This window comes from Amblyomma maculatum, chromosome 4, assembly GCF_055883805.1.
Source record: "Amblyomma maculatum isolate TAMU_Amacu chromosome 4, ASM5588380v1, whole genome shotgun sequence".
In the NCBI taxonomy this organism is placed as follows: Eukaryota; Metazoa; Arthropoda; class Arachnida; order Ixodida; family Ixodidae; genus Amblyomma; species Amblyomma maculatum.
The window spans coordinates 204,409,603-204,437,483 of record NC_139347.1 but is presented as its reverse complement, the minus strand read 5'-3'; the positions used below and the strand labels follow the sequence as shown (position 1 = coordinate 204,437,483).

Genomic DNA, 27,881 nt, shown 5'->3' with positions numbered 1-27,881 from the left:
GAATTACCTGATGAGGAGCGCTACATTGGCTTCCTTCTCCATGGCCTCAACAGCGCGCGGCTATTGTACGTAGGCGACTGCCGTGAGTGATTAAGTTAAATAAAATCGATAAAGAGCAATGTATAAGAAAGACTAATAGTCATCCCTGTTCAACTCCCGGGCCTATTCAGCGTATGCAAGGAGGACGACAATATGAATAACTGGAAGTGTGTTTTTCATACGACGAAATTGACTGGCTTTCTGCTGCTTCAAGCACTCACTCTAAAGAACAATATTGTTACGGACGGCAAGGAAGAAGAAGCGGGCTGTGGCGCGGGCAGGAGCGCTCGCGCTAGGCCCGCCGCGAACATTCATTAAACGTCATCTACCATCGTCATCGGTCATGTTCTGTCTCCTGCCTTCATCGGCTTGCCGCTTCGTAACATATGGTGGAGGTGCGGGGTACGACATCCCCATACTCGCCTTGGAGCATCGAGACCATCTTCAAGCCGGGACCATCACCGAGGGCCCAGGGACATCGCCGAGCAGCTTCGCCCCAGCCCGGACCTGAAGACAAGGAGAACAGACCAATCAGAACCGAGATGAAGGACCCGAAAGACCCGAATGACCCGAAGGAACCGATGGACACGAACACGCAACCCCCGCCCAAGCTGCCCGACGTGACCTCGAGCTATCGGTCCCATGGACTGTGGTGACGAATGGTTGACAGCTCCATATCGGCAGATAAATGAAAGCACCCTGGAGGTTTTTTATAACTTACTTTCTAAGATATCCTGGGAGAGCGTTCTTTCGAGCACTGATGCGGAGGGGGCTTACAACACCTTCATACACAAATTTATAAATATTTATAATGATTGCTTTCCCTTCAGAACCCACAAACGGCCACGCAAAGCACGCAAACCCAGGATTACTGCAGAATGTATCAAAGCTATAAAGCTGAAAAATATTCTTTATCAAAAGTTTTTGAAATACAGAAACAAAACCGATTTAGATGAATTCAAAAAGCACAGAAACAGAACAAACAGTCTCTTACGGAAAACTAAAAGAGAGTACTTTGAAAACCTTTTCGTCCAGGACACGAAGCAAACTCCAGAATTCATTTGGAAAAAATTCAATACGCTCCTAAACCGCCACCCTGATTCAAATGATAACCCCAACGAGATAACTGTAAATGGTACAACTCTTGCTGGAGAAAACTTAGCTGTAGCTTTTAATGATTTTTTCACATCAGTAGGAAATAGCCATCATGACCCCAGCTGTACAGATTTTATGCCCCAACGAACAGAAGATAGTGCATTTTTATCTCCAGTGACTGCAGATGAGGTCGTGTCTACAATCATGTCTTTAAACAATTCTAATTGTACTGATATAGATGGCTTACAGATTCGGCCACTTAAGTATGTTACTATTATTATAGCTCCAGTTTTAGAGTATATCATTAATCAAATATTTTCATGCGGTCAGTTTCCTCGCCGACTCCAAGTGGCTAAAGTTACTACCATTTTTAAAGGTGGTGAGAAATGCAACATGTCTAATTACAGGCCCATTTCAATACTCCCTGTTTTCTCCAAAGTCGTTGAAAAACTAATACACGTTCGAATGAGCTCATTCCTAACCAAGCATCACATCATGACACAATATCAGTTTGGGTTTACAAAAAAAACGATCCACAGAAAGCGCCTTGCTGGCGCAAAAAGAAATCATTCTTAATGCTTTTGAGCGTGAATTTTATACACTTGGAATATTTGTAGACTATTCAAAAGCATTTGACAAAATCAATCACACCACGTTATTAAAAAAATTGGAATATTATGGTTTCAGAGGCTGTTTTCTATCTCTCATTAAGTCTTACCTACAACACCGCCAACAAAGGGTACACATAAATAAATCTTGCTCCAGTTTCAAACCATTATTACACGGCGTTCCGCAGGGAAGTATTCTCGGGCCGCTGCTTTTCAACCTATATATTAAAGACCTTGTTAACATAGATTTAAACACTTCATTTGTTATTTATGCCGACGATACAAGCCTATTTTTCTCACATCACAGTTTACCCCTGCTTGTTAAGAAAGCGAATGAAGTGCTTGATGTACTAAACACTTGGAGTCAAACTAATTCTTTAACTATAAACGTCTCGAAGACAAAATCAGTTCTTTTTCGCCCTAAAAATAAGCCAGTTAATTCCAATATTGTCCTTCGACTAGGTCTTTCGGTCATAGAGTTGGTACCAGTTATAAAAACGTTAGGTGTTCTTTTTCAAGAGAATATGCAGTGGAGCGCGCATGCTGACCTTGTTCACTCCAAACTTTCGCGAACAGTAGGTATTCTTGCACGCTTTCGTTATTTTTTGCCAAAGCACATTAAATTGCTCTTATACAATTCCCTTTTCATGTCCACGCTATCGTATGGTTATTTGGTATGGGGAACAATGACCTACACAAACCTGTCCAAAATCTATCGACTACAGAAAAAAGCTGTAAGAATAATTTCTAATGAACCTTATGACGCACACACAGAACCTATATTTCATAACCTTAGATTAGAACCATTACCGAACCTGTTCAACGCAGTTCTGCTAAAACGTTATCATACTTATCGCATAAATAGTGACCCTTTCCTTGAAACACTTGCAACGCTGACTCCAGTTGAAAAAACGTATGGCACACGAAGCAGTGAGGTTTGGAAGATTCCCCATACCCGTACCAACTATGGCCGCCAAATGTTGATGTACATGCTACCACAGGCTCTTAATTCCTCTGTTAACAAGTCCAGCTAATCTATACAACAGTATATGTCCTCAAATCAAAATATTGTTAACACATGCAGTTCTGTACCACCCAATATTAGTCCTATCCTCTAAATGTACTTTGTAATATATAAAGCCGTCGTTATGTTTATAAGGGCTTTTTCTTGTTTTGTTGTGTTTTGTCCGCTGCTGTATTGCACTGTAAGCGGGGTGCTAGCCTTTGTCAAGCCATCGCAGGCTTTTTGCTAGCACCCTGCTGCATCACGAGTACTGTATAATCAGTGTTGATGCTAAATAAAATTATTTGTATTGCATTTGTAAGGGAGGCGGATCACCCACGCATCAGACATCGTACCGGCAAGCCGTTCTATTCTTCCTCTTCTTCTTCAAGCATCCAGACACGCCCATCATCACGCCATAAAATCATTAATCTCGCTAAACTTCCTCGTCCACGATCGGGACGATCGCTCGGTGGCCCCGGGTCATGTTACGGACGGCAAGGAAGAAGAAGCGGGCAGTGGCGCGGGCAGGTCTTAATTTGAGCAGCCAAATTTTATTATCGTTCGGTGCCACCATGCTTGGGTACAGCCACAGGTATGTTTTTAACGCCATTCAAAACTTCTTAATAGAAACAAAACGTCTACCTGGCTAATATGCTTTGAAGTTTTAATCTGTACATATAAATCTTACTATTCTCCTACTGCGTGCGTTAGTATTTACTCTTATATATTTTGGTTTATCATGTTTACATTTCCTTTTCTATTCCCTAGCATTTATTTTTTTATTTATTTTTCCGATGTAGTTATACATCTCAAAATCTAATATCTCTGCACCCCAATTCTTGGCCGATCCCCCTGTGTGGGTATGTGCCATCACATTAGAGAACAACAACAACAACAACAACAAAAAGGAGCGCTCGCGCTAGGCCCGCCGCGAACATTCATTAAACGTCATCTACCATCGTCATCTACCATCGTCATCGGTCATGTTCTGTCTCCTGTCTTCACCGGCTTGCCGCTTCGTAACAATATTATCGGCAACTGTATATAGTAAACTAGAAATCACATTTCTAGCTCACTTTACCGGCAACTTAAGTCATAGAATTTCATATCTATTAAGAAGAACTCCATCTTTTAGTTCTTGGTAACATGTTAGCAAAGTGCGCTGCCAACTTGTTTTCGCCTGCTCGATAAAAAGACGTTTGACGTCTGTCTCATTTTGCAGGTGTAGCAAGGTCATTCACAGGTTTATATGTACGTGAAGGCCAGTAAGAAAGCTCTTCTTTTGTTCTCTTTGCTCTATAGGAGATGACGCATGCAGGTGCAACGTTCTCCACGATCGCTTGTAGCGAAATTTGCGCGATCTGCTGAGCTTTTTTTAATATACTTGGAAAGTTTTTATTCAAATGCGCGTCATCTTGTTCTGCTTATTTTGCACCCCTCATAGTCGATTCCATTTTGGGACAATAAACTCCATGTACAAACTATACTTAAATATCAGATCAGAGCTAAGTTGTACGTGGACAGTTAATTCGTTCGTCAGGATTTTATAATGACCCTCAAAAATAAAATATAAAACTATGAGAAATAACGCTGCGCGACTACCGGGATCATAACAATGTTTACTATAGAACCAGTGATGAAGAGTCAATCGTTGAAACTCGCGAAAGTACAAACAGAGAAAAGCTACTTTACAAATCAGGGCCTGCTGTTGTCGGCAATATCGCACTGGAGTGACCACTCAAGGTAATTGCAATTACCTTCGCTGCAGCTTTTGTGTCATTTCTGTGTGAACATATTGTTAAGGGAAACGTACACAGCGGTAAACGCTAGTTAACTGTCAGAAGCACGCACCACCAGAACGAACCCAGCTTAGCCTGAGCGTCGTCTTCTTCACACCACCACACCAGCGCGGCGTCGCCATCTCGATATTGCGCACCGTAACAATATGCACGGGCAGTACTGCAAGTGAATGGAACTCACAATGCAGCTTCCCTGCGGGATCATAAGCGCACGGAATATATCGCGTCTGATCTTCGTATGACTTGATAGTATATCAAAACGGGCACTAGCTGCAGGCGTTTGTTCTTGCGCTATTCGTCGTGCCGCCGAAAAGCAATCATGACAATTAAGGGTTGCAAACGAACTCATCTAGGTTCGTTGAAGAACTGCAATGCATGTTAGCCGCGAAGGCAATCCGTCACAGAAGAGTCTACTTGCCGTGTTCAACGCCGCTGCCCTTCGCTCCCATCTTCCCCTACCGCAAGAAGCATGTTAAAACAAGTTCCATTTTGCTTTTTGTTGCTCGAGGCGCAATCAACCGCACCACATCTTGCAGAAATGTTGGGAATTATGCCCGAAAACACAGCAATCGCTTCACGTCTAATGCAGACGGCCCGCGCTTTTGCCTACACCACGAAAGTCACTGCTGTCGCCAGCGCCGCCGCATCTCAACTGATGTCACGGGCTGACGACCCACACATTTCGAATGGTTTGCGGGATGCGAGACGATGTATATTCTGGCTGATTTCTGGGCTGCGACTGACGCTAAGTAATGCCGAAAGTTGGGCGAGCGTTGGGACGCTTCGGAGTGGACCTTTTATACTTGAACTCCACCGGTGCGAATGACAATTTTGGCTGTAGGCAGCAAGGTAATGGAGGCTGCAGAGCGAAACGCGTCTTGGACGGCAACCAGCTCAGCACAGAAAGACGAAGGAGGTTCTACGAATTAATATCTGGATATATCTTATTAGTGCAGGCTTGGTAGACAGTGAAGTGTAGTACATCCATCAATGGAGGCATCATATATAATTATCGAGCCGTAGGGCAGATTGGTATCTTGTTCCTTGATCCTTTCACGAAGGGACGATGCCGCATAAGATGAGGTTGGTCGATGAAGATCAGTAGGTTCGTTGTCGCTCAGGTGAACAAAAATCCGTGGAAGAACTGGGGGTGGTGGCGGCGACAATATGGTGTGCGATGAAGCATAGGCCCGGAGTGCTCGCAGTGAGTGCAGCATCGCATCGTTGCTGCACCAGCTCATTTAATGCGTTAAGCTGAACGTTCTTTGAAGTGCCGCGATCGGTGTGCTGCGGGGGATGGCAATTGAGTGACGGGTCTCATAGCCTCTCTATTGACTCCTTCCTGGCGATCACATTGAGCCCTGTCGAGTGCTGGAACTGTGCTTGATAAATGAGGCGTGGCTGCGGAGCCGCTACCACTTAATGTCGTGCGACATTAGAGCAAGCGTCAACGGATTTAGGAGCAATACATCATGATTAAGCCTAAGGTCTGCATCGCCTGATTTTTAGCCTGGAATAGGCGGTCCCCGTTGCCGACTGCTGGATTGACAATCCCAGCTATTTTCAATGTCGGACAATCATGAAGTGGGGTTCCACAAGACTGGAGACAGACTGGCATCACAGCTAGGGTGCCTGGATGCTCTCTCTCGCCCCCGCTCCGTTCGGGGTGAGGACAACCGCGTCGTCTGCTACGGCGTCCGCCATTGCGTAGCCCGTCACTCGGGTAGCGCGCTCCAAGCACACGAATGTACCACTAAATTTTCATCCGCAAGCGCGTTTCGCGCTGACAAAGACCCTTGAAGAGGTGGCAGGCCATAATAATAGATCAGGGAGGCTCATTTTTTGATGGTATAGTTTTGCTCAACCTATGTTGCAAAGCGTTGTCCTATAAACGAGGCGTGTTTTTTTTTTTTTTTGGTTCCAGGTAGGAAATGCTCGCGTAGAAAGTACGAGACGTGAATCGCTGTGTTCTCGCGCCGCGCATGGCAGATGATCCTTATTGACATGGTGTGGACTTGTTCCCTGTAGCATAGGCGAACTCTAGATGTTACACGTTCCCAAAGCAAACTGGCTGAATTCTTTAAATTTTTACTGAAGTGCCATTACGAAGCATCAAAATGCTAATTTGAATTGTATGAATAAAAAAAATCCTAATAGATGTAAATACTGGTATTGACATCAGTGTTGGGGAATATACTTCAGCAGCTATTATCATGCTAGTTCCGGATACACCCGTAGTTTAAAAGAACAGGCGTACAGAGCAATGTTTTGAAAGCTTTTATTCGTTTAACAGATAGTGAGCCAGAAGGGGAAATGAGCTGAGTATAAAATGCAAATAATTACAGAAAAAAAAAACAATAGAAAATGTGTAGCATGACGAGAATCCCAAATTGACAGAAGCAGACAACATTGAAACACTATTCCTAAACCAAAATGGAGGAACATATAATCTGGCTATGTACATAGAAAAACATGACACTTTCTGAGCTTATGGCAGGTTGACTCCTGCACATGTCTTACTTGCATTTCCATTAATTGTTCTTGCCCCAATTTGACGAAGGTGTATGCGTAACCGCAGTCTCGCGTAGCTTGAAACGAGCATCTTCTGAACTGCTTCCTTGTGCTGTTCGCATGTTTCCAGATTGAATCGCAACATCTTGCTCAGATATGCTGTTATTGCCTGCACTGGCGATTTAATGGTGAGTGCGCTATCAGTCCAAGTGGTGATGCCGCGGAAATGCTCTTCGCAAGACTTTAGGGTGCTCATGACTGGACCGCTTGGATAGTGAAGGTTGTTCCCATCGCTAACATATTCTTTCAGCGCTGTTAAATATGCATGCTCACTGCTGTTGGATCCCAAGACTGCAGTCTTGCACTGTTCGCAGGAGTCAAACGCTTTGACAATGCTTTTGACAAGAAACCCACCAATGTGGAAAAGAATAGCGCAATCAGCTGATTGTAGCTCCTCAATGAAAAATATCTCCGCGCCGTCAATGCCTTCTACTTCTGCTTCAGCCTGCTCTTTCAGGCCTTTCGACAGCATGTCAACAAGGTATTGGCCATCGTCGATTTCATAGTTTGTTGTCGTTGGTGTGTGCAAAAACTGGCTCACACAAACAAGCTTCAATGCACACTTCATGTCGTAGGCATTCGGAACCGGTTTCCTGAGACGTACGACGGAAAATAGGTTTTCCAGGCAGTCCTGGAGTATTCTACTAGTCAAAAAAAACTTGTAGCCTTCTCCCTTCAAGAGCGTGTCCTGGAGTCGAAGAACGACGGTTGTAGAAATCATAAGACCTGCTTGAGATGGCTTCCACTGAGGCGTGTTGCCTGCTTTCATACCTTGAATGGTATCAAGTGCCAGCATAAGTGTGCTGATAGCTGAATGGTATTTCTCCATGTTTTGAAGGCTTAGGGCCGTTGATGGGTGTCGTGAAGACATAATCGTGTACCATTTAGAAATGAGTTCCAGAAACCACGCGGTTGTCTCGGCTTCCGGGCCCAGAATTTGATGCCTCACCAGATACCGGATTGCGGATGGAGCCTCTCTGAAAAACTGTACAGCTACTCCTACTTTCATTTTAGTGAAGTGGCCGGCAGTAACATGCGCCTCTGAGAGCTTTGGAGCTACTTTAAGTTCTTTGTCACTGTCATACTGCACTACAGCGCGTACATGATCTATTCTTACTTCGTTAGATGGCAAGCCATGTTCACATACAGTTGCATCACTTAAAGTAAACACAGATGAATTCAGAAGTTGTCCCCTGATATTTTTTAGAACATGTGCTGCATCTGCAGTAAAAAAAAGCTCCTTACCTTCCAGGCAAGGATGTGATATTGTGCAAACAATATGAGAATTTCTGTGACTCGCAAATCCAAGCTCCCGCCACATCGCCCGGTTTGAAGCTCCCATGTCCGAAGTCACGACGCGGATTCTCAGCGAAATGTCGGCACAAAGTTCAACAATCTGCAGAACGCACTCCTTGAGGGTCAAGCCATCGACGTGGCTTCCAGTGAAATGATATGCAATTACTTGCTTCCATCTCTGAGTGAGGCCACCCACCATGAATACGAGGGCATGGTGTGCAGGCTCATCTGGCTTCAGTGGCAAAGTTTTTCCCCCATACACAACATCTCCAGCACGATCAAGTTCGTATCCCTCGTCGATCTCCATTTCATCAAGAAAAAGGGCACAGTCTTTCTCAACGTCTTCCATGCCTTCTGCCTTCATCTTTAGCAAGTCGACCACCTCAGCTAGGATCCCCGGCGTAAACTTCAGACCCTGTAGGCGACGCGCAAGAGTTCTACTGGACGGAAGTGGGTACCCAAGTCTCCTAACTGTTTCATAACCCGAGGTTCCACATGCAAATTTAATCTGAAGTGCTTGCCGGATTGTTTGTGGTGACCATGTGCTCCCCTGGTTACTGTTTCGTGAAAGTGCTTCCACTTGATCGTTGTTCAAGAACTTCATGCGCTTTCCAACATTTTCTAAGTTATTTTCCAGCTTATTCACTTTTTTTTTAAGGCCTTGAATGGTTGTATTTGCCTTGCTGTGCGCTTCATGGAGCTGGTTATATTTTCTCGTCATATCTGCCAGTTGCTTATTTAACTCTGCGCAGGAGCTATTAGCATATTGTTGGTCATGAACTCCAGTAGACAGCACAGCAGAAGCCGAGCTTTGCGCGTTGTTTCTGTCACTTGGCGAAAGGCTCAGGCTGGCTGCTTTTGGGTTGCAGTTATGTCCTGGAGGTAGTTCATTGCTGCTTTTGAGGGACGCTGAAGCTGCTTCCTTGCTTTCAGGTGATGAGGCGGCAGCTGTTAGTGAAGATTCATCTTCACATGCCACGGATGACACAGGAGGTCGCATCCTTTCTTTCGGTGGCTTCCTCTGCCGCGGCAAGGCTACAACAGCAAAAAAAAAAAAATAATAATATTAGTAAAGTAAAAATAAATAAATAATAATAATAATGAACAAGTTGAAGGTGCAAATAAGAATGCCCGTTGCCGGAATTAGATTTAAGCCTGGAATTGCAAGCGCTAGCACATTAGTGCCGTTGACATTAGTCAAAATACGACAACGACAAGCGGCCTTATGAATGCAACGCTGATGTCAAAGTATTGTATGTACTTACCGTTAAATGGAAATACGGTTGGCACAGCATTTGGTTTCAACTTCTTCCAGCCGTCGGCCCGATTTTGTTCGAAGTTGTTCTCTTCAAAGTGGGCCTGCAGGCAATGTCAGAACCGGGACATAATGAGGGAAGCTTTTAATATAATATCGATATGGATCATCAACGCATATTTCTTTCAGTACTTGGTTCGCATGCAACATATTTAGCACCCTCGAAAGATTCCGGCGTTGTACAGTTTCATGATGCAGGCATAGAAAACTCATTCGTTACATGACAGCATTTTTATTGCGTTTTAGTGCACAGGCTGCCAGGCGTCACACATTGCACAGCACAAACGGACAGACTCCAATAGCGGTTACTACACGTGCACGGCAATAAGTTGTAGACACGAAAAACAAAGGCACAATACTCACTTGGCATACGCACGATCCCTTTGTCGGCTGCCACTTGTCGCGCTTGACTTTCACAATCCACAGGAGCCTTCTTTTCGGTTCTGTTGGAAAATGAAACATTCTCCAACCATTTCTGGAGTGGTTCGTGCACAACGGCACGCAGCAACCAGGCATTCTGCGCCGAAAACCGCAGCCAGGCGGCCGCGCAAAGTTCACACGTGCTGCTTCCGTGGGGACTGGGCTATGCAATGGCGGACAGCGGCTACGAAAACCGGTCGAGGCGGCGACAGCTCCTTCTAAGAATGTCCCCACCCTGAACGGAGCGGGGGCGAGAGAGAGTATCCAGGCACCCTAATCACAGCGAGTTTACAGCGACCCCAGTGGTTGGCTACCGTCGTGAATGGAGTTTTGCTCGTGGAAAGAGTGGCAGATTTATCGTAACTGGCAGTAATATCCAAGGTTGACTGTGTGACCGCCGCTTTAGTCATCAGGTCATGATGATTACTCCACACCATAATATTGTTAGCGTGGAGCAACAAATTTGACTTCGGGAAAATGGAGTTTCAGTGTTTAGCTTTTTTTACGTTGCATGTTGGCAATAACTGTGCTAATGACCATGTGGAGTAGGTTATATAAGCTTGCTACTGAAAATAAACGCCCTCTTTGTTGTGTTGTCCGTTACTTGAGCTTGGGCTCTTCACCCGGTGTCTCTTTTCTCCCGCACCCTTTGCATAGGCGCTTCGCGATATAATAACGGACATTATGTAAGTACCATACAATTGGAGTGAAGACAATGTTAAATGACGTTGGCGGTTGTCCCGAGACCTGGGGCTCGGGACAGCCCCAGGGACAGGGACAAATGATCCAATAGAGTCGCCACTATAAGCCGTATTGCAAATCTTCTGTTTTCAAGGAAAAATTCACGAAACTGCTTATACCTAAGAGATAAATGCAGCATACGCCACGGCGATGAGGATGATCAACTCTTTATTTACTCCCAAAGAAGGGGAACCAGCCGAAAGACTGGTTGCACTGCTTAGAGAAGGTCAGCAGGGATCACTTGGGACTCTGCGGCCTCCAATGCGCGAAAAATGAGCTGGCGCTGTTGGGCGAGCTCGGTGGTACGCAGGAGGGACTCCCACGCATCCATTGTAGCTGTATTGTCTGCGTTGTGTCGTATACATGTCCACACCATGTGAATGAATGTGGCCGGTTGTGAGCAGTGTTTGCAGCTAGGTGCAATAAGATTTGGGAAAATTTTGCTATATAGCCATGGGTTGGGAAAGGTTCCTGTTTATATTTTGCGCCAGTGGACGGCCTCGCGCTGGAATAGTTCCCGGTGTGCAGGGGGGTATAGACACCGTTCGAGCCGATAATGCTGGAGGATGTCCGTGTATGTAACAAGGCGTGAATGAGTGCCTTGGGGAGTGTCAGAGGAAGCGGCAGGCTGAGGAGGGTGCGCCGCCCGGTAGCTGAGTTCTCGGGCTAGAGCATGCGCCTGTGCGTTCCCGCTGAGCGCCTCATGAGCTGCTGTCCATATGAGAAGACGAGGTGTAGACGGTAAGGGGAGAGATCGGAGGATAGTGTGTGCCTGTCGGGATATACGACCTGCATCGAAGTTACGAATTGCCTGTTGGGAATCGCTAACTACTTTGGTGGAGGGGTGGGTCAGAGCTAACGCGATGGCAACCTCTTCTGCGGTGGTAACAGTTGCGGCGTTGAGGACGCTGCAGGCGTTGTGCTAATTTCGGTGCGGTGCCAATGCAACCGCAACCATAGCGGGGCGACGGGGGTGGTGGGAGGCATCTGTGTACGTAACGTCGGGGCGACCGGTAAAACGTTTGTGGAGTTGCCGGGCTCGGTCGGCTCTGCGCTCTGTATGATACTCTGGATGCATACGTTTGGGAAGCGGAGGTATACGAAGACTGAGTCTCTGCTCAGGCGTGAGGTCCATATACGTAGAAGTCGCCCTCAGAGGAGTGATTCCTACCTGGCTCAGTACTGCACGGCCCGCATGTGTCAGCGAGGGGCGCTCATATTGGGAAGTTAGAGTCGCTTTAATCAGCTCGTCGACTGTGTTGGAGATCCCGAGAGTCATCAGTTTGGTGGTGGAAGTGGACATGAGTAGACCCAATGCTGTCTTGTATGCCTTGCGCAGTGATGCATCCAGTCGTTCCCGATCTGTTCGTGTGAGGCGAAGGTAAGGGGCAACATAGGCAATGCGCGTACAAACGAAGGCTTGTACGAGGCGCAAAAGGTTGGATTCGCGCATGCCCTTATGCTTGTTGGCGACTTTCTTGAGCAGGCGGCTGATCTGGATTACAGATTGATCTACTCGCTGAAGAGTAGTGGCGTTTCCTCCATTATCTTGTAGATGAAGGCCCAGGATACGGATTCGGTCGGTACGGGGGATGGGAGTGCCCTGTACTTGCAGATTGAAGGATGGCACGTACATTGCGGCTGCGGGTTGACGACAGAATCATGAAAGAACTTGCGAGGCCAAATTAGCCAGCTCATCTTCGGTGCCTATATGGATGGAAGGCATCCAATTTGAGCGGGGTAGTAGACACCATGGTACTCCAGTATGGTCCCTGGAAAAACTGCTCCAGCCACCACGACCACCGTGTGGCCAATCATCTTCGGTGCCTATATGGATGGAAGGAATCCAATTTGAGCGGGGTAGTAGACACCATGGTACTCCAGTATGGTCCCTGGAAAAACTGCTCCAGCCACCACGATCATTGTGTGGCCAACATTTTTTCTATCAGCTTGCATAGTGTTGACGATAGGGAAATAGGCCGGAAGTTGTGGAGGTCCACCGGCGGTGTCCCTTATTTTGGAATGGGGATCTCAATGGCCGATATCTAGACCTCAGGTACACAGCCGTCTAGCCATACTTTGTTAATGGTGTTGCAGATTCGCATAAGAATCTGCAATAAGAAAGACGAGGAGGAAGTAGTAGTTTTGAGGGGAGGGGAGAGAGATAGAGAGATAGAGGCTGCTCATCTCATGGCGGACTTGCTGAAGGTGTTCGTGGCCTGCTCACACGCCGATCGGCTAAGTATTGGGTTGCTGATCCTGGTTTTGTCTTTCCCCTTTGCGTTTTTTGTTTTCTGTTGGCTAACGCACGCGGCGACGTTAGCAATATAAGGTAATGACGCAGGTCGGCTTCTCTTCTGACCTATGTCCGCAACATCCCTGTGACGCTCGTTCCTAAGGATGGTGGCACCATTAAAATGAACAACCCAGGAGCTGTCCGAGCTGCCCTTTAGGAAACCACTTCGTTCTGCGAAGGAATAGCCGAGGTACGCCAATTTGATCGCGGCGGGATTCTTTGCCGTTCACCAGACCTCTCATGTATACAGGATCTCCTAAACTGCTCTACTTTTGCGTCTCATCAGGTAAGCAGTTTTATTTCTTCGCACCTGGCCTGCACAAATGTCTAGTCCGAGGTGTGGATTCCTTATTAAGTCCAGAAGAAACCCTTGACCTTCGCTCCGCGGCAGCCGTTGTTGCGGTCTATCGCTGTAGCCGGGAGATCAATAATGTTCGTGTACCGACAGAATCGGTAATTGCTACTTTTGCAGGTACAGTCTGTCCGTCAGAGATTAAAGCGTGACCTTTAATATTCTGTGTAGATCCCCTACCATTAAAGCCTGTGCAACAACTGCTGGCGTTACGGCCATACCGCTGGCAGTTGCAAGTCCATTTTGCGATGTTGCAAATGCGGTGATGCCCATAAAACACATTTATGCTCAGATCAAAATGTCAAATGTTGTCTTTGCGGTGGACTTCACTCAGTAAATTTTTTTGAAATGTCCTTCTAGAGCTCATGAAATGCAAATTCTGGAGATTATACTGACCGAAAACTCTGCTCGAGGCTTGAGGCAATTCAAGAAATTAAAGAGAGAGCTCATGGGTATGCAGGTGTGTCAGACGGTTCTGCAGCATCATTAAATTCCTCGCTGTCTAAAGCCATAGTAACTGCTGTGGAAGCAACCATGGCCAAAATGGTGGATAGGATTGTGACAACAGCCACAGAATGCATATCCAACGTTCTGGCAGCTGACATTTCTCGGGATGTGCACACTGCTACGGTTTCTCCTTCGACACCTGGGCATTCATTATCAGTGCAGCACTCATTAGCTACAATGTCCTACTCGCAAAATGAATTTCTTTCCGCATCACCTATGCAAAATTCCGACAAGTCAGACGAGGCTCATGATGCAAATATGGTGGAGACAGATACTCGAATCCTAAAACGCAGTGGATCCTCGATGTCTAACCCGTGATCACCTCGTCCACAGGCAAAATAAAAAAAGCAACATCTAGGCTCTAAGCAAACGGAAACCACCCTTATTAAGCACGCAGTCTGGATCTATTTTATCATCGGACAACTGCCTGCATCTCAAGTACTCCTGGAGTAGGAAGTCATGTCAATCAAGGCAGACTGAGGTCTTTATAACGAGGCTGCGCTGTCGTATTCCGCCCCTAACTTTCTATATGAACAGGTCTGGTTTGGCGCTTTCTCCCATCTGCGCATTCTGCGGGGAACCGGGAACAATAGACCATTTCTTGCTATTTTGCCGCCATTTTACTATGATGAGAAAGCGGTATTTGGAGAAACCATTACAACAGCTGGGTCTTAATTTGAGCAGCCATATTTTATTATCGTTCGGTGCCACCATGCTTGGGTACAGCCACAGGTCTGTTTTTAACGCCATTCAAAACTTCTTAATAGAAACAAAACGTCTGCCTTGTTAATATGCTTTTAATTTTTAATGTGTAAAATCTCAGTATTCTCCTACTGCGTGCGTTAGTAATTACCCTTACTTATTTTGGTTTTTCATATTTACATTTCCTCCTCTACTCCCTAGCAATTATTTCTATTTTTTTTTGCGATGAAATTATACATCTCAAAATCTAATATCTTTGCACCCAATTCTTGGCCGATCCCCCTGTGTGGGTATGTGCCACCAAATTAGAGAACAGCAACATCAACAACAAAAACTGGGCGCCATGTTGCTAGATCGACACGTAAGGAGAGCCAGGGATTGAATGCAGTGTAGAGGCGTCCTTATGTCCGCCCTTTTTCTTCTATAATTTTTGCGGCCGAAACCCGGGAGGGTAATGTGAGCTCCTTCAACGATCCTTCCTGGAGGTTGCAAGAGGAACGACAACGGCCCTGCAGGAAGATACCAGCAGCTCCGCCATCGAACCCCACTGGACAAAGAGAAGAGGGTTTCAGCGATACGCCATGGACCGCATCGAAATGAAGCGCGTCGTCCAGCGAGCGTTTATGACCCGGCTCTTACATGAGGCAAGATAACTTTTGAATTCTAACGCAGTAAATATTCTTGCGCTAAAGCTTCTTCACGCGAGAATAGAAGTATGCAACGGCGGCTTGCGCGTACTGAACGAGAAGCTGCAGGCTTTTAAAGGTGACGTTTGTGCAGATGACGCCGCAGCTGCATTAGAGTATCAGAAAACTATCACACAGATACTGACGCTCCTCTGCCATCAGATCGAGGGCGTTAAGGGGCCTACTATTGTTGTCCACAGTCGTTGTTTTATGAAGACAGTTGTGAGGCTCCCTGCAGCAGCCATATCTTATGTGAAAGCAGCAGCGGGATCGAACGTAACAGAAAAGTGCAGCTCACGGCGGAAAAACAAAGCTTCCACCCAGAAGTCATTCTCTGGACAGGTAGAAAATTGCAAGGAAAGTTGAAAGAAGCGGCGCAACGTAGGGGGAATTTATGTATCGGCGCGAAGAGAGACATCGAATCGTTTCAGACGACTTCAGCCACCCAGCCTGTTCTAGCAGTAGTCCCAGAAGCCCTTCAAAGCCTGAATTGTTCGCCGAATCATCTATAAACGGAACCACCGCTTCTCTCAGTGTGCTTAAAGAGACACAAGTTCGAAGTTCCACCGCGGTATTACCAATGCCTGACTTTGCTTTTCCCTAGTCAGCTCTAAAGGCCCAATACATCGAAACATCGTGGAGAGTGATTGAGAAGAGATGATTCTAAGTGGGCCCAGAGCGATGTCAGTAGTGACCGAGCAGCGGCTGCCGTACTGGGGGATCCACCTCTTGAAGAAGCATAGTATAATCTGGAACCTACCCAGACGGGGCTCCTCAACAGTACAGAAAGCATCGAGGCAGTAAAACGTGTTAAAAAACGGTGGGCAGACACTTCTGTATTGTGTACAAGCGAGATTGTTTTCTGACCGCCAACGGAAGAAGGCTTTGAAAGAGCGCAACGTGTTGATCGTGTACCTGATGTTATACCCTTGGAGTGACCAACGAAAATAATCCAGAAGCAAACAATAGAAAAAGACGAAAGTGCATTCAATGACTCTGCGCAAGACAAAGAAAGCCAGCAGCAGAGAGCCTACCTTGAAGAACTCACGAGTGGAACGTTTGAAATTAACGTGCGGAAGACGCCTCGACAATGATTCTATCAGACGCGCCGACTTCTGTAGAGCTTGCGAGAGAGGCCGAAGTGGCAAACGAAAATCTTGTCACCAGTGTTATTGCACAAACGAGAGAACGAGGTCGGTCAATGCCGCTAGAACTTATGCAGGGTACAAGGAAGATACAGAAACGCAATGAATCATGGAACAGCCTGGTAAAGTGGCAGAAAGGGTTTCACAGGCACAGGAAGAAAAAAAGGCCAGTGCGCAGGAAAAGAACACGTTGGAAACCAAGAGTTGTGTCAGTGTTGTGCTGTGCTAGAGTGTGTGTGTTTGTGTGTGAGTTGTGTCAGCGCTGACGTCAAGGATGTGCGTATGAAACTTCGCGCTGAGCTATGATCTTCCAGCAACGGAGGGTGGCATAGTACATACTTGAATCCTACACGAACCAAAGGATTGACGTTGTGTTGTGTACTGTGGTCAGTCAGCCGAAGAATCAGTGCAGTCTGTTGCAAAGCGCATAGCAGAAGTATGCTCAAAAGAACGTGGACAGTGTGTGGGCCTGGTGTGTGATTCGAGTCTGTGCTGTCACGCCCTACTGATCCATGTTGTTCTGCACTGTTGGTGTCCAGTTTCGAATGTTAGAAGCCAGTCTTCGGGGAGTATTTACACTGTCATCATTGACAAGCTTCAAAAAGCGAGGTGTCAGCTCCCACTTCATAATGGTGGCCAACAGAGAACATTGATGTGACACTGCCCTAGCTTCTAGCTATTGCTTACCCCAGGGCGCGGAGAGTGTTGCAGATTCGCATACGAAGCTGCAATAAGAAGGACGAGGAGGAAGAAAACGTTTTAGGGGGAGCGCGAAATAGAGACTGAGCGCCATGTTGCTAGATCGACAAACGTAAGGAGAGCCAGGGATTGAATGCAGTATAGAGGCGTCCTGGTGTCCATCCTTTTTCTTCTATAAATGGTGCCCAGAGGTTGAGGGAGTACAGTATTACCCTGCTGCTTGTACACTTCGCACGGCATGACATCTGGAATGACATCAAGCTTCCCTTTGGTTGCTGCTGCTGATGATGATAGTGATGATGATGTCCTTAGTCAAAAACGCATGGTGGGGGACTGGCCAGGGCGCACTGCAGATACGAAATATATGCGACAAAGAGTGAAGTATTTAGATAATTATGAGTGTCAATCTAGAATTTCAACTAAAAAATAAAAAGGAAAAGAAAAAGCAATGAAGTCTCACCCAGTATAAGAATCTGCCTGGTCAAGTTATATGATCATGAACAGAAGTGCACACTGGTTTCGAAGCATATCCCTTGACACTTGCTCCGAAGGAAAGCAGAACTGGAACGGTTAGAGGAAGCCCTAATCTAGCAAGGGAAGTCTCAAAGTAAATTTAACGGAGAGGTGCGAACCGCCGACGGAAGTGGGAAAAATGGTTTATGAATTCAACTTCTCCATAAGACTCACATAGGTTAATTGGTCGGGGATAGACCCGAACGACATACATACAGAGTTAGTTTCGGTATTCTGCACTGCAAAATAGTCAAGGACGCTTCATTGTCTCGAACTGCATATGCGCACACGTCAAGGCCATTTCAGGCATTGGTAGTCCGCTGCAGCAAGGAGAGGCTCATGACTCAGGTAATCGAGAAGTTGGAAACGTTGAAAGCGTGCTATAGTTAAGTAGACGGTATTTGGGACGTACGGGAAAATAGGTCCACCAAGGGTGGACTTTGCTAAAAAATCTGCCTTTTCATTAGATGTGATGCCACGGTGGCCAGGGACCCAGTGAACGCAATTATGCAATGTAAGGAGGAATAAAAAAAAAAGAGCTGCAAAGAAGAGTATCCCTCAAATTTTTGAGCGCTGCCAACACGGATACACTGTCAGAAAAGCAAAATAACCTTACATATATTACAAGGAATCTTTATTAAACCCAACTCAATGAGCAGAAACTCAGCAACGTAAACAGGCATACCTATAGTCAGAGGCCCGAAATGAATAACTCCTGTCATGTAGCTTTTTGAGCTCGTAACTAGAAAGTTTAATGGGGGGGTTAACCCAGAAAGCAAAGGAGAGCATGTCCACAGCACCCAGAGATGGTCGGCACCACAACTTCAGCCTCTTCTAATCGAAGGACACGGGGCCGCTTCTTCTTCTTCAAGTCAGCGCATGCTGTTGGACACGCTACATTACCCCCTCTCTAAAAAAAAAACAAAAACGTCAAACTTATGAACTCGAAATTAGAAAAGAAACATAAAGCAAGAAACCTGCGGTAGACATGCTAATTTTATCGCGAAAAGTACGGCTTCATGCGCACGACGTGAACAACCTCGGGTTTCTGCTGGCGACGAGTAGTCGAAAAACCATCCGGAAGCACTTCGTACGTGACGCCACTCAGCTGACGGAGCACTTTGTATGGGCCAAAGTACTGTTCCAGAAGTTTCTCAGGTAGTCCACGACATCGAATCGGAGTTCAGAGCCACACTCTGTCGCCTGGTTCGAAAGTCACTACACGGTGGCGCTGATAGTAACGCTGGGCGTCTCGGCCTTGCTGGTTCCGGATGCGTGCTCCCGCCAGCTGTCCCGCTTCTGCGCGTTGAGTAAACTCCTCGGCGCCAACTTCGAGGTCACGGCCGTCATGGGGCAACATGGTTTCCAGCATTGTCGAAACTTCGCGGCCATACAATAGGGAGAACGGCGTCATTTGTGTTGTTTCCTGCTGCGCCGTGTTGTACGCAAACGTGACGTACGGCAGGACGTCATCCCAAGACCGATGTTCAACATCCACGCACATGGACATCATGACGGCGAGAGGTTTGTTTAGACGTTCTGTCAAGCCGTTAGTTTGTGGATGGTAGGCGGTTGACCTGCGATGGGTAGTGCTGCTCAGCCGCATGACGGATTCCAGTAGCTTGGCAGTGAAATCAGTGCCTCGGTCCGTTATTATAACTGTCGGAGCGCCGTGCCTCAGTACGATGCGTTCGATGAAAAATTTCGCTGCCTCGATTGCCGTGCCACGCTGGAGGGTCTTTGTTTCAGCGTAACGCGTGATGTAATTTGTAGCGACGATTATCCATCTGTTGCCCGAATCAGAATTTGTAAAAGGACCCAACAGATCCATGCCAACTTGTTCAAATGCGTTTCTTGGCACTTGAACAGGATGCAGTAAACCGGCTGGTTTCACAGGTGGGGTTTTCCGTCGCTGGCAATCATCACATGTTCGCAAGTAATGTCGTACCGTGGCCGCAAGGTTTGGCCAGCAATAACTTCTTAATTCGGGCCAGAGTTCGAGCATATCCCAGGTGACCCGCAGTGGGCTCATCATGGCATGCCTGCAAGATTTCTTCGCGAAGAGACTCTGCACGACGAGGAGATAATTTCCTCTCGTCGGGGCGAAGTTGCTCTTGTATAAAATAATGTTTCGCATGCAAAACGATGACTGCGCTCTGGCGAAGAGATGGGGAACGTCTGTAGTACGCGCTTCCAGAAAATGGATAAGTGGTGCGAGAGCCGGGTTGTCACGTTGCTGCTGCGAAACAGTGAGCGCGTCGACGGCTGCGATAAGGGGAAATCTTGGTTCTTCGCCTTCACGCGCAGCCGCGACAGGTGAACGATTGATTGAAAACACGTTTATTCCACTTTTTCTGCGCCAAAGGCGCTACGGTGGAAGGGTGGGGGGGGGGGGGGTATTGTAGAGGAGAAGGGGTAAGGCATCCCCCATTTTATTCCAATTTCCTGGATGCAGCTAAGTGTAGGTTGCGTGCCTCTCGTGAGCACTGCGGAGCCGGTCGCCGATCAGCGGCCTCCGAGTCCTGGACGAATGTGAGGAGTGCTCGCCAGAGCTCGATGGCACGATCTCAAGACGAGGTATCGGGGAAGGCCCAGGTCCAGACAGAAGAAGGCCATAGTCCCCGCTAAACGGTGGCCAGGGCTCGAAGACGAGATGGTGTGTAGAGAGGACATTCCCAGAACAGGTGGTTCAGATCCGCACTGCAGTTGCACCTGGAGCAGGAACCAGATATAGGTAGCGTGGTGCCACCCCGATGAAAGCGATTGAACAAGAAAGGAGTAAAAATGGTGCCTGCTTGGATCCGGCGCAGCAGGACCGATTCTCGTCGCGTGAATACCATCGGGGGAAGTGCAGGTATAGAGAGGGGGTTGCCCGCTGCCGTGAGGTAGGCGGTGCGATGAAGTTTCATCACTAGCTTCTCCGCGATTGGGTCTGTAATCTCAGGAGTGGTAGCGTCGGAAGGGGGAAGAGTATCGGAAGCTCTGGCTAGCATTTTATAGAGATGAGCGCGTGCTAGTCTAAAGAGCCTTCTCGTTTCCGGAGATACCGCAGTGCGCAGGGACCCAATGGATGCTAACATGTTGACCACGTTTGCGAAACAGACGTGCGTTATGCCTGCTCTTCTGCGTTACTGAGTCCGCATAAAGAATGTTGGCGCATGCCCGGTAGGCAGCTTGACAGTCCGTGTACACGCGATGGTGAATGGGGTCAGTCTCAGAAGAAACTGCGAGAGCCGATTGCAAGTAGTCTAATATGGCCATTTTCTACTGAGTCCGTATAAATAATGTTGGCGCATGCCCGGTAGGCAGCTTGAAAGTCCGTGTACACACGATGGTGAATGGGGTCAGTCTCAGAAGAAACTGCGAGAGCCGATTCCAAGTAGTCTAATATGGCCATTTTCTCGGCTTGGGTACTGAATGGCCTTTTTGCCGATGTATGGTGGCATCGGCCCTGACTCTCGGTTGTCTGGTCGTACCACTCAGTGGCGTAGCAAGTGTGGTTGCTGCCGTCCGCAGGCAGTGCAGCGTCCGTGTGCACAACACGTTCAGTTGAGGGTGGTCGGGACAAGCAGGCGGCGTCGTTGTGATGACATCCACACTTATACACGATGGTGATGTCGAATTCCTGTAGCCGTAAACTCCATCTTGCAAGGCGTCCAGAGGGATCTCGCAAGTTCGTTAACCAGTACAGAGAGTTGTGGTCACTCACGACCCGAAAGTGCCGGCCATAAAGATAAGGTAGAACTTTCATCACTGCCCATACACCAGCCAGACATTCTTTTTCGGTGGTGGAATAGTTCGATTCAGCACGGGACAAAGTCCGACTGGCATATGCGATAACTCGCTCGGCACCGTCTTGCCACTGGACGAGTACAGCGCCTAGACCCACGTTGCTGGCATCTGTGTGGACCAGAGTCTCGGCACTCGCATCGAAATGAGCAAGCGCAGGTGTTGTCTGCAAGCGCTGGCGTAACTCGTCGAATGCCTTTTGTTGTTCGTCTTTCCAGGTGAAGGCGACATCATACCGGGTGAGACGTGTCAACAGGGCGCCAATGCGCGGAAAGTTTTCAATAAGTCTGCGGTAATAGGCACAGAGGCCCAAGAAACGGCGAACTGTCTTCTTGTCACACGGAGTAGGGAATTTGGTGACGGCTGATGTTTTAGCGGGATCGGGCCGAACACCTCGATGGCTGACGACGTGGCCCAAGAATAGGAGCTCGTCGTAACTAAAGCGACACTTTTGGGGTTTCAACGTGAGGCCGGCAGATCTGATAGCCCGTAGCACAGCGGAGAGACGTTGGAGGTGTTCCTCGAAAGTTGGCGAAAACACAACAACGTCGTCCAGGTAGACTAGACACACCTGCCATTTGGGATCAGATAGAACTACGCCCATAATTCTCTAAAATGTAGCTGAAGCGGAGCAAAATCCGAAAGGTAGGATCTTGAATTCATAAAGTCCATCGAGCGTGAAAAACGCTGTCTTCTCACGATCACGTTCATCGCCTTCGATCTGCTATACCCGCTCTTAAGATCAAGTGATGAAAAGTAGAGCGCGTGGTGCAGCCGGTCTAATGCGTCATCAATGCGTGGCAGCGGATAGACGTATTTTTTGTGATCTGATTGAGCTTAACGTAGTCCGCGCAAAATCTTAAACTTCCGTCTTTCTTCTTAACGAGAACAACAGGTGAAGCCCAGGGACCCCTCGATGGCTGTATGACACCGCCATTTAACATCTCGTCCACCGGTTGGGCAATGACTTCGCGTTCCCGCGGTGACACTCGGTAGGGGTTCTGTCGGACTGGTTGGGTAAGGTTGTCGGTTATTGTGTGGTGCTTGGTAAGGGGCGTCTCTAACCGATGAGGCGGACGAGAAGCAGACTTGAAACTGAAGGAATATAGCCCGACGAATCTGTCCTCTGCCGGCGATAGAGCGGGATTCACATCAAGGCTGGAAGATGTGTTGGTCTCAAGAACAAAGCAGTCATGGGCTGCTTTTGCGACATCTTCAAAGTTGGCTACCATGGTGCTTTTAGCGATGCGTTGGCGTGCGTTCCCGAAGTTCGTAATCAGTACGTGCGCTAGACCGCTGGTCAGATGAACTATACCGCGTGCAACACAGATGCCATGATGTAATATAATTATGGATGTAATACTAGCTCAGTGTTCTGTTCGGCAAAGCCGGCAGCACAGGACTGGCCGTCGCACCTGACTGTAACGAAAGCAGACGAACGTGGCGGCATAGATACATCCGCGTCAACGATGCGTAAAAGGTGCGTTGCGCCGTTCGGAGTCAGCGGTCGTCGTTTCAGGCGTCCAAAACGTTACAGTACGGCAAGAAACATTAATAATAGCCCCATGCTCACGTAAAAAGTCCATGCCAAGTATGAGGCCCTTGCAGCAGTGCGGCAGGATAACAAAAATGGCTACAAAGTCTAAATCGGCGATGGTTACTCGGGCAGTGCACCGTCCGATCAGTGTCATAAGATGACCGCCAGCAGTACGAATTTACGGCCCCAGCCATTCAGGCTTCACTTTGGAGAGCCGATCCGCGAAATTCTTGCTTATTATTGAGAAGTCTACTCCTGTGTCTAACAAAGCGGTCACTGGGAAGGTCGGCGCTAACAACGTGATCGGCATGAGGTGGATTCGGAGTTTCGGGTTCATGCGGCGGCGGCGCCATCGTAGTCACCGCAAGAGACAGACACACGAGCGCTTAGTCACAGCGCGCAGTCACAGCATCGGGCTGAGTTGTCACGGGGGGGTGTCTTCGGGAGATCGATTCCGTTCATCAGCAACCTGTCCCCCTGAGGTCGCTGCCATCAGTTTTCTCGGCGTGGGCTTGGCGATCGGCGCCTTGGCGCATCAGCAAAATCACGGCGGTTAGCACACGGGAGAAGACGATTGTTTACGGTCGCTCGAAGAGGTTGCTAGGTATTCTTTGATTTCTGGAGGGCGTTCGCCGACCCGGGGACGCGCGGAATCAAAAGAAAAACCCCGAAGACCGAGTTCACGGTATGGACAACGACGGTACAAGCGGCCGGGTTCTCCGCAGTGGTAGCACAGCGGCCGTTGGCGAGGAGTTCGCCAGACGTCTGCCTGGAAACCGGTGGCTGCATGACGGGGCTCTGCTGGGATGGCGGCTGGAAAGAAAGGTTGGTAGGACGGTGCCTGCACAGGGGGCGGCGGCTGTGATTCGAAAAGAAGTTGTTGCGCAGGAGGCACTGCAGGCCGACGAAGAGCCGCTGCGTAGTTCATAGAACGTGGCTCCGACAGCGACTCAGGTGGTGAAAATGTTTGACGTAGTTCTTCACGCACGGCTTCGGTGACAGCAGCGGCAGTAGGATTAGCGATCTAAGATTAAACTTAAGGAGCTCCTCGCGAACTACTGTAGCGAGATGTGCTTCTCTTAAGCACGAATGCCAACCAGACACACCGCCGCTGAACAGGCCAAATACCCTCAGCCCTTCGGGGTCTATACGACCAGGGGCGCTAGGCCGGTCTCAGAACTATCGCAGGGCTATTTACGTCCCGCACCCATACTTGCTCACCAGTCTGAAGTGGGCGCTGTACGTGGGCTTGTGAGGGTGACGCTGGGTAGCACCACTGCTTCCCCGTATATATATTTGGGTGGAATAAAGCCTGAGGGTCTTTCGCCTGTTGAGCGGCGGTGTGTCTGGTTGGCGTTCGTGCTTAGAGAAGCACATCTCGCTACATGGTGTCACAAGTGGGATCACGAAGCCACTGATTCGGCACTCTTCGGCTCTTCACCATGAGCGACGCCGCCACCGCCGCCTCACTCGGGGCAGTGCTTCGCCCACCGCCGCCATTCGACTTTGACAGCCAGGGACCTGGCCGACATGGCTGCTGCAGTTCGAGGACTTTTGTTGTGCGACGGGACTGTCTACCGCTGCACGGGAAGTTCAGGCGCGTTCCATGCTATACTGCATGGGGCCGCAAGCAAGAACGGTTCTTGCACCAACGACGCTGGCAGAGGCCGACGCCAATGACGTAGCAGCTGTCATTCTCAAACAATCTCAAACCGTGAAAGAATTCTTGTAGGAATCATTTCGCCGTCTGAGAACGCGCAATCAGCCAGGAACAAACACTCGAAACAACCTTTCATTCTCGATAATCTATGCAAATGCTCGCAGCTTTCTTCCTAAGCGCGAAGTACTGTGAAGTATTATATCTTCTTCTGGCAGCAACATACTAATCGTAACTGAAACGTGGCTCACACATGACGTTGCAGATGGCGAAGTTCTAGACGACATGCCGGACTTTAAACTATATCGAAACGATCGCAAAGGTGTACGAGGAGGAGGCGTTCTTATCTGCATTAACAAACAAATATCATGTTCAACTGTAGCAATACATTCTAACCTGTAACTAGTATGGCTCAAGTGCAGCGCTCCAAACGAAACCGTCCTTCTTGCCGTCTGCAATAGGGCCCCAAGCAGTAAACCGAGGTTCGCCGAAAAACTAAACGACGCGCTTGTACAAGTTACTACCAAGCATCCTAAAGCGAAAATTCTCCTTTTTGGTGACTAACTTTCCGTGCATCGACTGGCAAAATTTAGGGCCACTGACGGCTGGAAACTCAGAAGCAAGAAACTTTGTTGAAGTATGCCTCAATTTTAATATCAGTCAAATGGTCCTTGAACCCACTCGTGTTACTGAAGGGACATCTAACATCCTAGACCTAACCCTAACAAACCACCCTGAGAATCTAACATCACTTACCTACCTGCGCGAAATTAGTGATCATAGAGTTATTCATGCCACCTTCAACTTCTCCCCTACACCCTGCCAAACCTTCAGCAAAACTATTCGTGTTTATGATAAAGGAAACTATGATGCTTTTAATAATGAATTACATGCTTTCCTGCCGTCTTTCAAATCTACTTTTCATAGTCGATCTATTGAAGACAACTGGTTAACCTTCAAAAATAAGATAAACGAACTAACTTGCAAGTTCATTCCTTCTACCAGTTTTCGGGCCAATCGCCAAAAACCTTGGTTTACTAAAACTCTCAAAAGATTGGAAAGAAAGAAAAAACGTCTTTATATGTCAGCAAAAATGCAGTCTAATACAGAAGCATGGCAGCGATATCATGCAGCCGAGGACACGTACTACACAGCACTCCGTAACGCCAAAAAAAAACTTTTTTTCGAAACTGACCTACCAAAATTCCTGGTCAACAACCCTAGAAAGTTTTGGGAAATACTAAACCCACAAGCGACATGTACCATTACCCTTACTAACCCAGCAGATGAAGAGATTAGTGACGCCAACTGTGCCGACGAGTTCAGTTGCTCTTTAGCTGCTGTTTTTACGACAGAAACTGACTAATCAATACCCAGCCTACTTCCATCAGTGCTTCCAGCAATGTCACCTGTTACCATCAGTGCGCATGGCATCTCAATCCTCATTAACAAAATTAAGCTCTCATCATCTGCTGGCTTTGATGATATCAATTCCAAAGTCTTAAAAAATACTAAAGACATATCTTCCGTATATCTGTCTCTTTTATTCTCACAGTCTCTTTCAACAGGAACGCTACCGAACGACTGGAAGATGGGGAAGGTCATCCCGGTCCACAAATCAGGTACAAGAGAATCGCCATTAAACTACCGTCCCATCTCTCTAACTAGCGTGCCATGCAAACTCATGGAACATGTCATCTACTCCCATCTCATGAACTTTCTAGATTAACACAACTTCTTTCATCCTGCACAACATGGTTAAGAGATGCACGAAGTGCGCTCTAGGACTCCCCATAACTACTTCTAACGATATTCTAGAGAAATTGGGGTTGCATACTGAGTGGAATGAGCTAGCTGCGGCGGTCAGGCTGTCCCAGAGAGCGACTCGCAGGAACGGCGGCGGGTAGACAAATCCTCGACTGGGTAAACCTACTAGCGCCAGGGGAAGGCGAAAGTGTCAGAGAAAGCATAGATCGAGAAATCAGAAAGAATCTATACGTCTCGCCCATACCGAAGAACATGCACCCCGTACACGATGAGGGGAGGAGGAAAAGCAGAGCTAAGCACCTCGCTAAAAAATTGGACAAACTCCCGCCGGGATCGGCCGCCTACACCAATGCAGCGATCGGGAAAGAAGTCGACGTAACCTCGGTCGCTCTATTAGACACCGGGATCGCCATAGGAATCGAAAGAAACAGAGATCTGCCACCGGTAGAGGCGGAGGAGATTGCAATAGCCATTGCCATTGCACGACCAGGCGTGAAACACGTCATCAGCGATAGCAAAGCGGCGGTTAAGAATTTTAGCAAGGGTAGAGTCAGCAATCGTGCTGCAAAAATTCTGAACGAGTCGTCTCTCACCGAAAGCGTGACCATAATCTGGACCCCAGAACACGCCGGTCTCGCCGGCAACGAGGCTGCCCACATGCTCGCCCGCTCCTCGTTACCTCGGGGTGATGTGCACGCCTCCACAACAACATCTAAAAGCAAAGAATGTATTGGTACGTTTAGGGATGTAACCGACAACCTGAAGAAAGACCAGATGATATATACGCCACCGGATAGATCCCTCAGTAAAAAGGAATCATACGACTGGAGAAGACTCCAAGCTCGAAATTTCTATTCGCCCCTGTGGGTGAGTTGGACGGGTGCCAGAGGGCGGAAGGGGGACGGTGCAGAAACCGAAATTTGTAAATTTTGTGGCCATGTGGCAACATTAGATCACATAATATGGAGATGCGTTCGTGCCCCAGGGCGCAACGCAATTAAAACTAGCGATGAATGGGAGACCACGCTAAAAAGCTCCGACGAAAAAACTCAGCGATTCGCCGTCCGCCTGGCGGCCGAGGCTGAAGACATCTTCTCCTAGACGGGGCCGGATGCCCTTCGGCTGCGGTGCGACAGACTGCCTCCCCGGACGCCTGCGTGCGGACCCGGAGGTGGCTGCCGCGCCTTATTCGGCGGTAATAAATGTTCTTCCTCCTCTTCTTGAATGCATTGGCAAAGCAGGCCTGATTTTGAATTCGAAGAAGTGCCATTTTGGAAAGCGACCAACGTTAGTTCTTGGGTTTCTCGTCAACGAGGATGGTATCAGGCCGGATCCGCAGAA

At 47.9% G+C, this 27,881-nt stretch overlaps 1 protein-coding gene and 1 pseudogene across 1 annotated transcript; both read right to left on the bottom strand.

Moving 5' to 3' along the window:
• Window positions 1-6,313: 6,313 nt before the first annotated feature.
• Window positions 6,314-10,396, bottom strand: LOC146194033 (uncharacterized). The gene is made up of 3 exons (XM_084602934.1): window positions 10,093-10,396; window positions 9,680-9,773; window positions 6,314-9,449 (listed from the first exon to the last, which is right to left on the bottom strand). Exons 1-3 carry the CDS (start codon window positions 10,243-10,245, stop codon window positions 7,036-7,038), a joined length of 2,661 nt encoding a protein of 886 aa, XP_084459060.1. The 5' UTR covers window positions 10,246-10,396; the 3' UTR covers window positions 6,314-7,035.
• A 9,849-nt stretch (window positions 10,397-20,245) lies between these two features.
• On the bottom strand, window positions 20,246-22,811 carry LOC146194032 (uncharacterized; annotated as a pseudogene).
• Window positions 22,812-27,881: the final 5,070 nt, after the last annotated feature.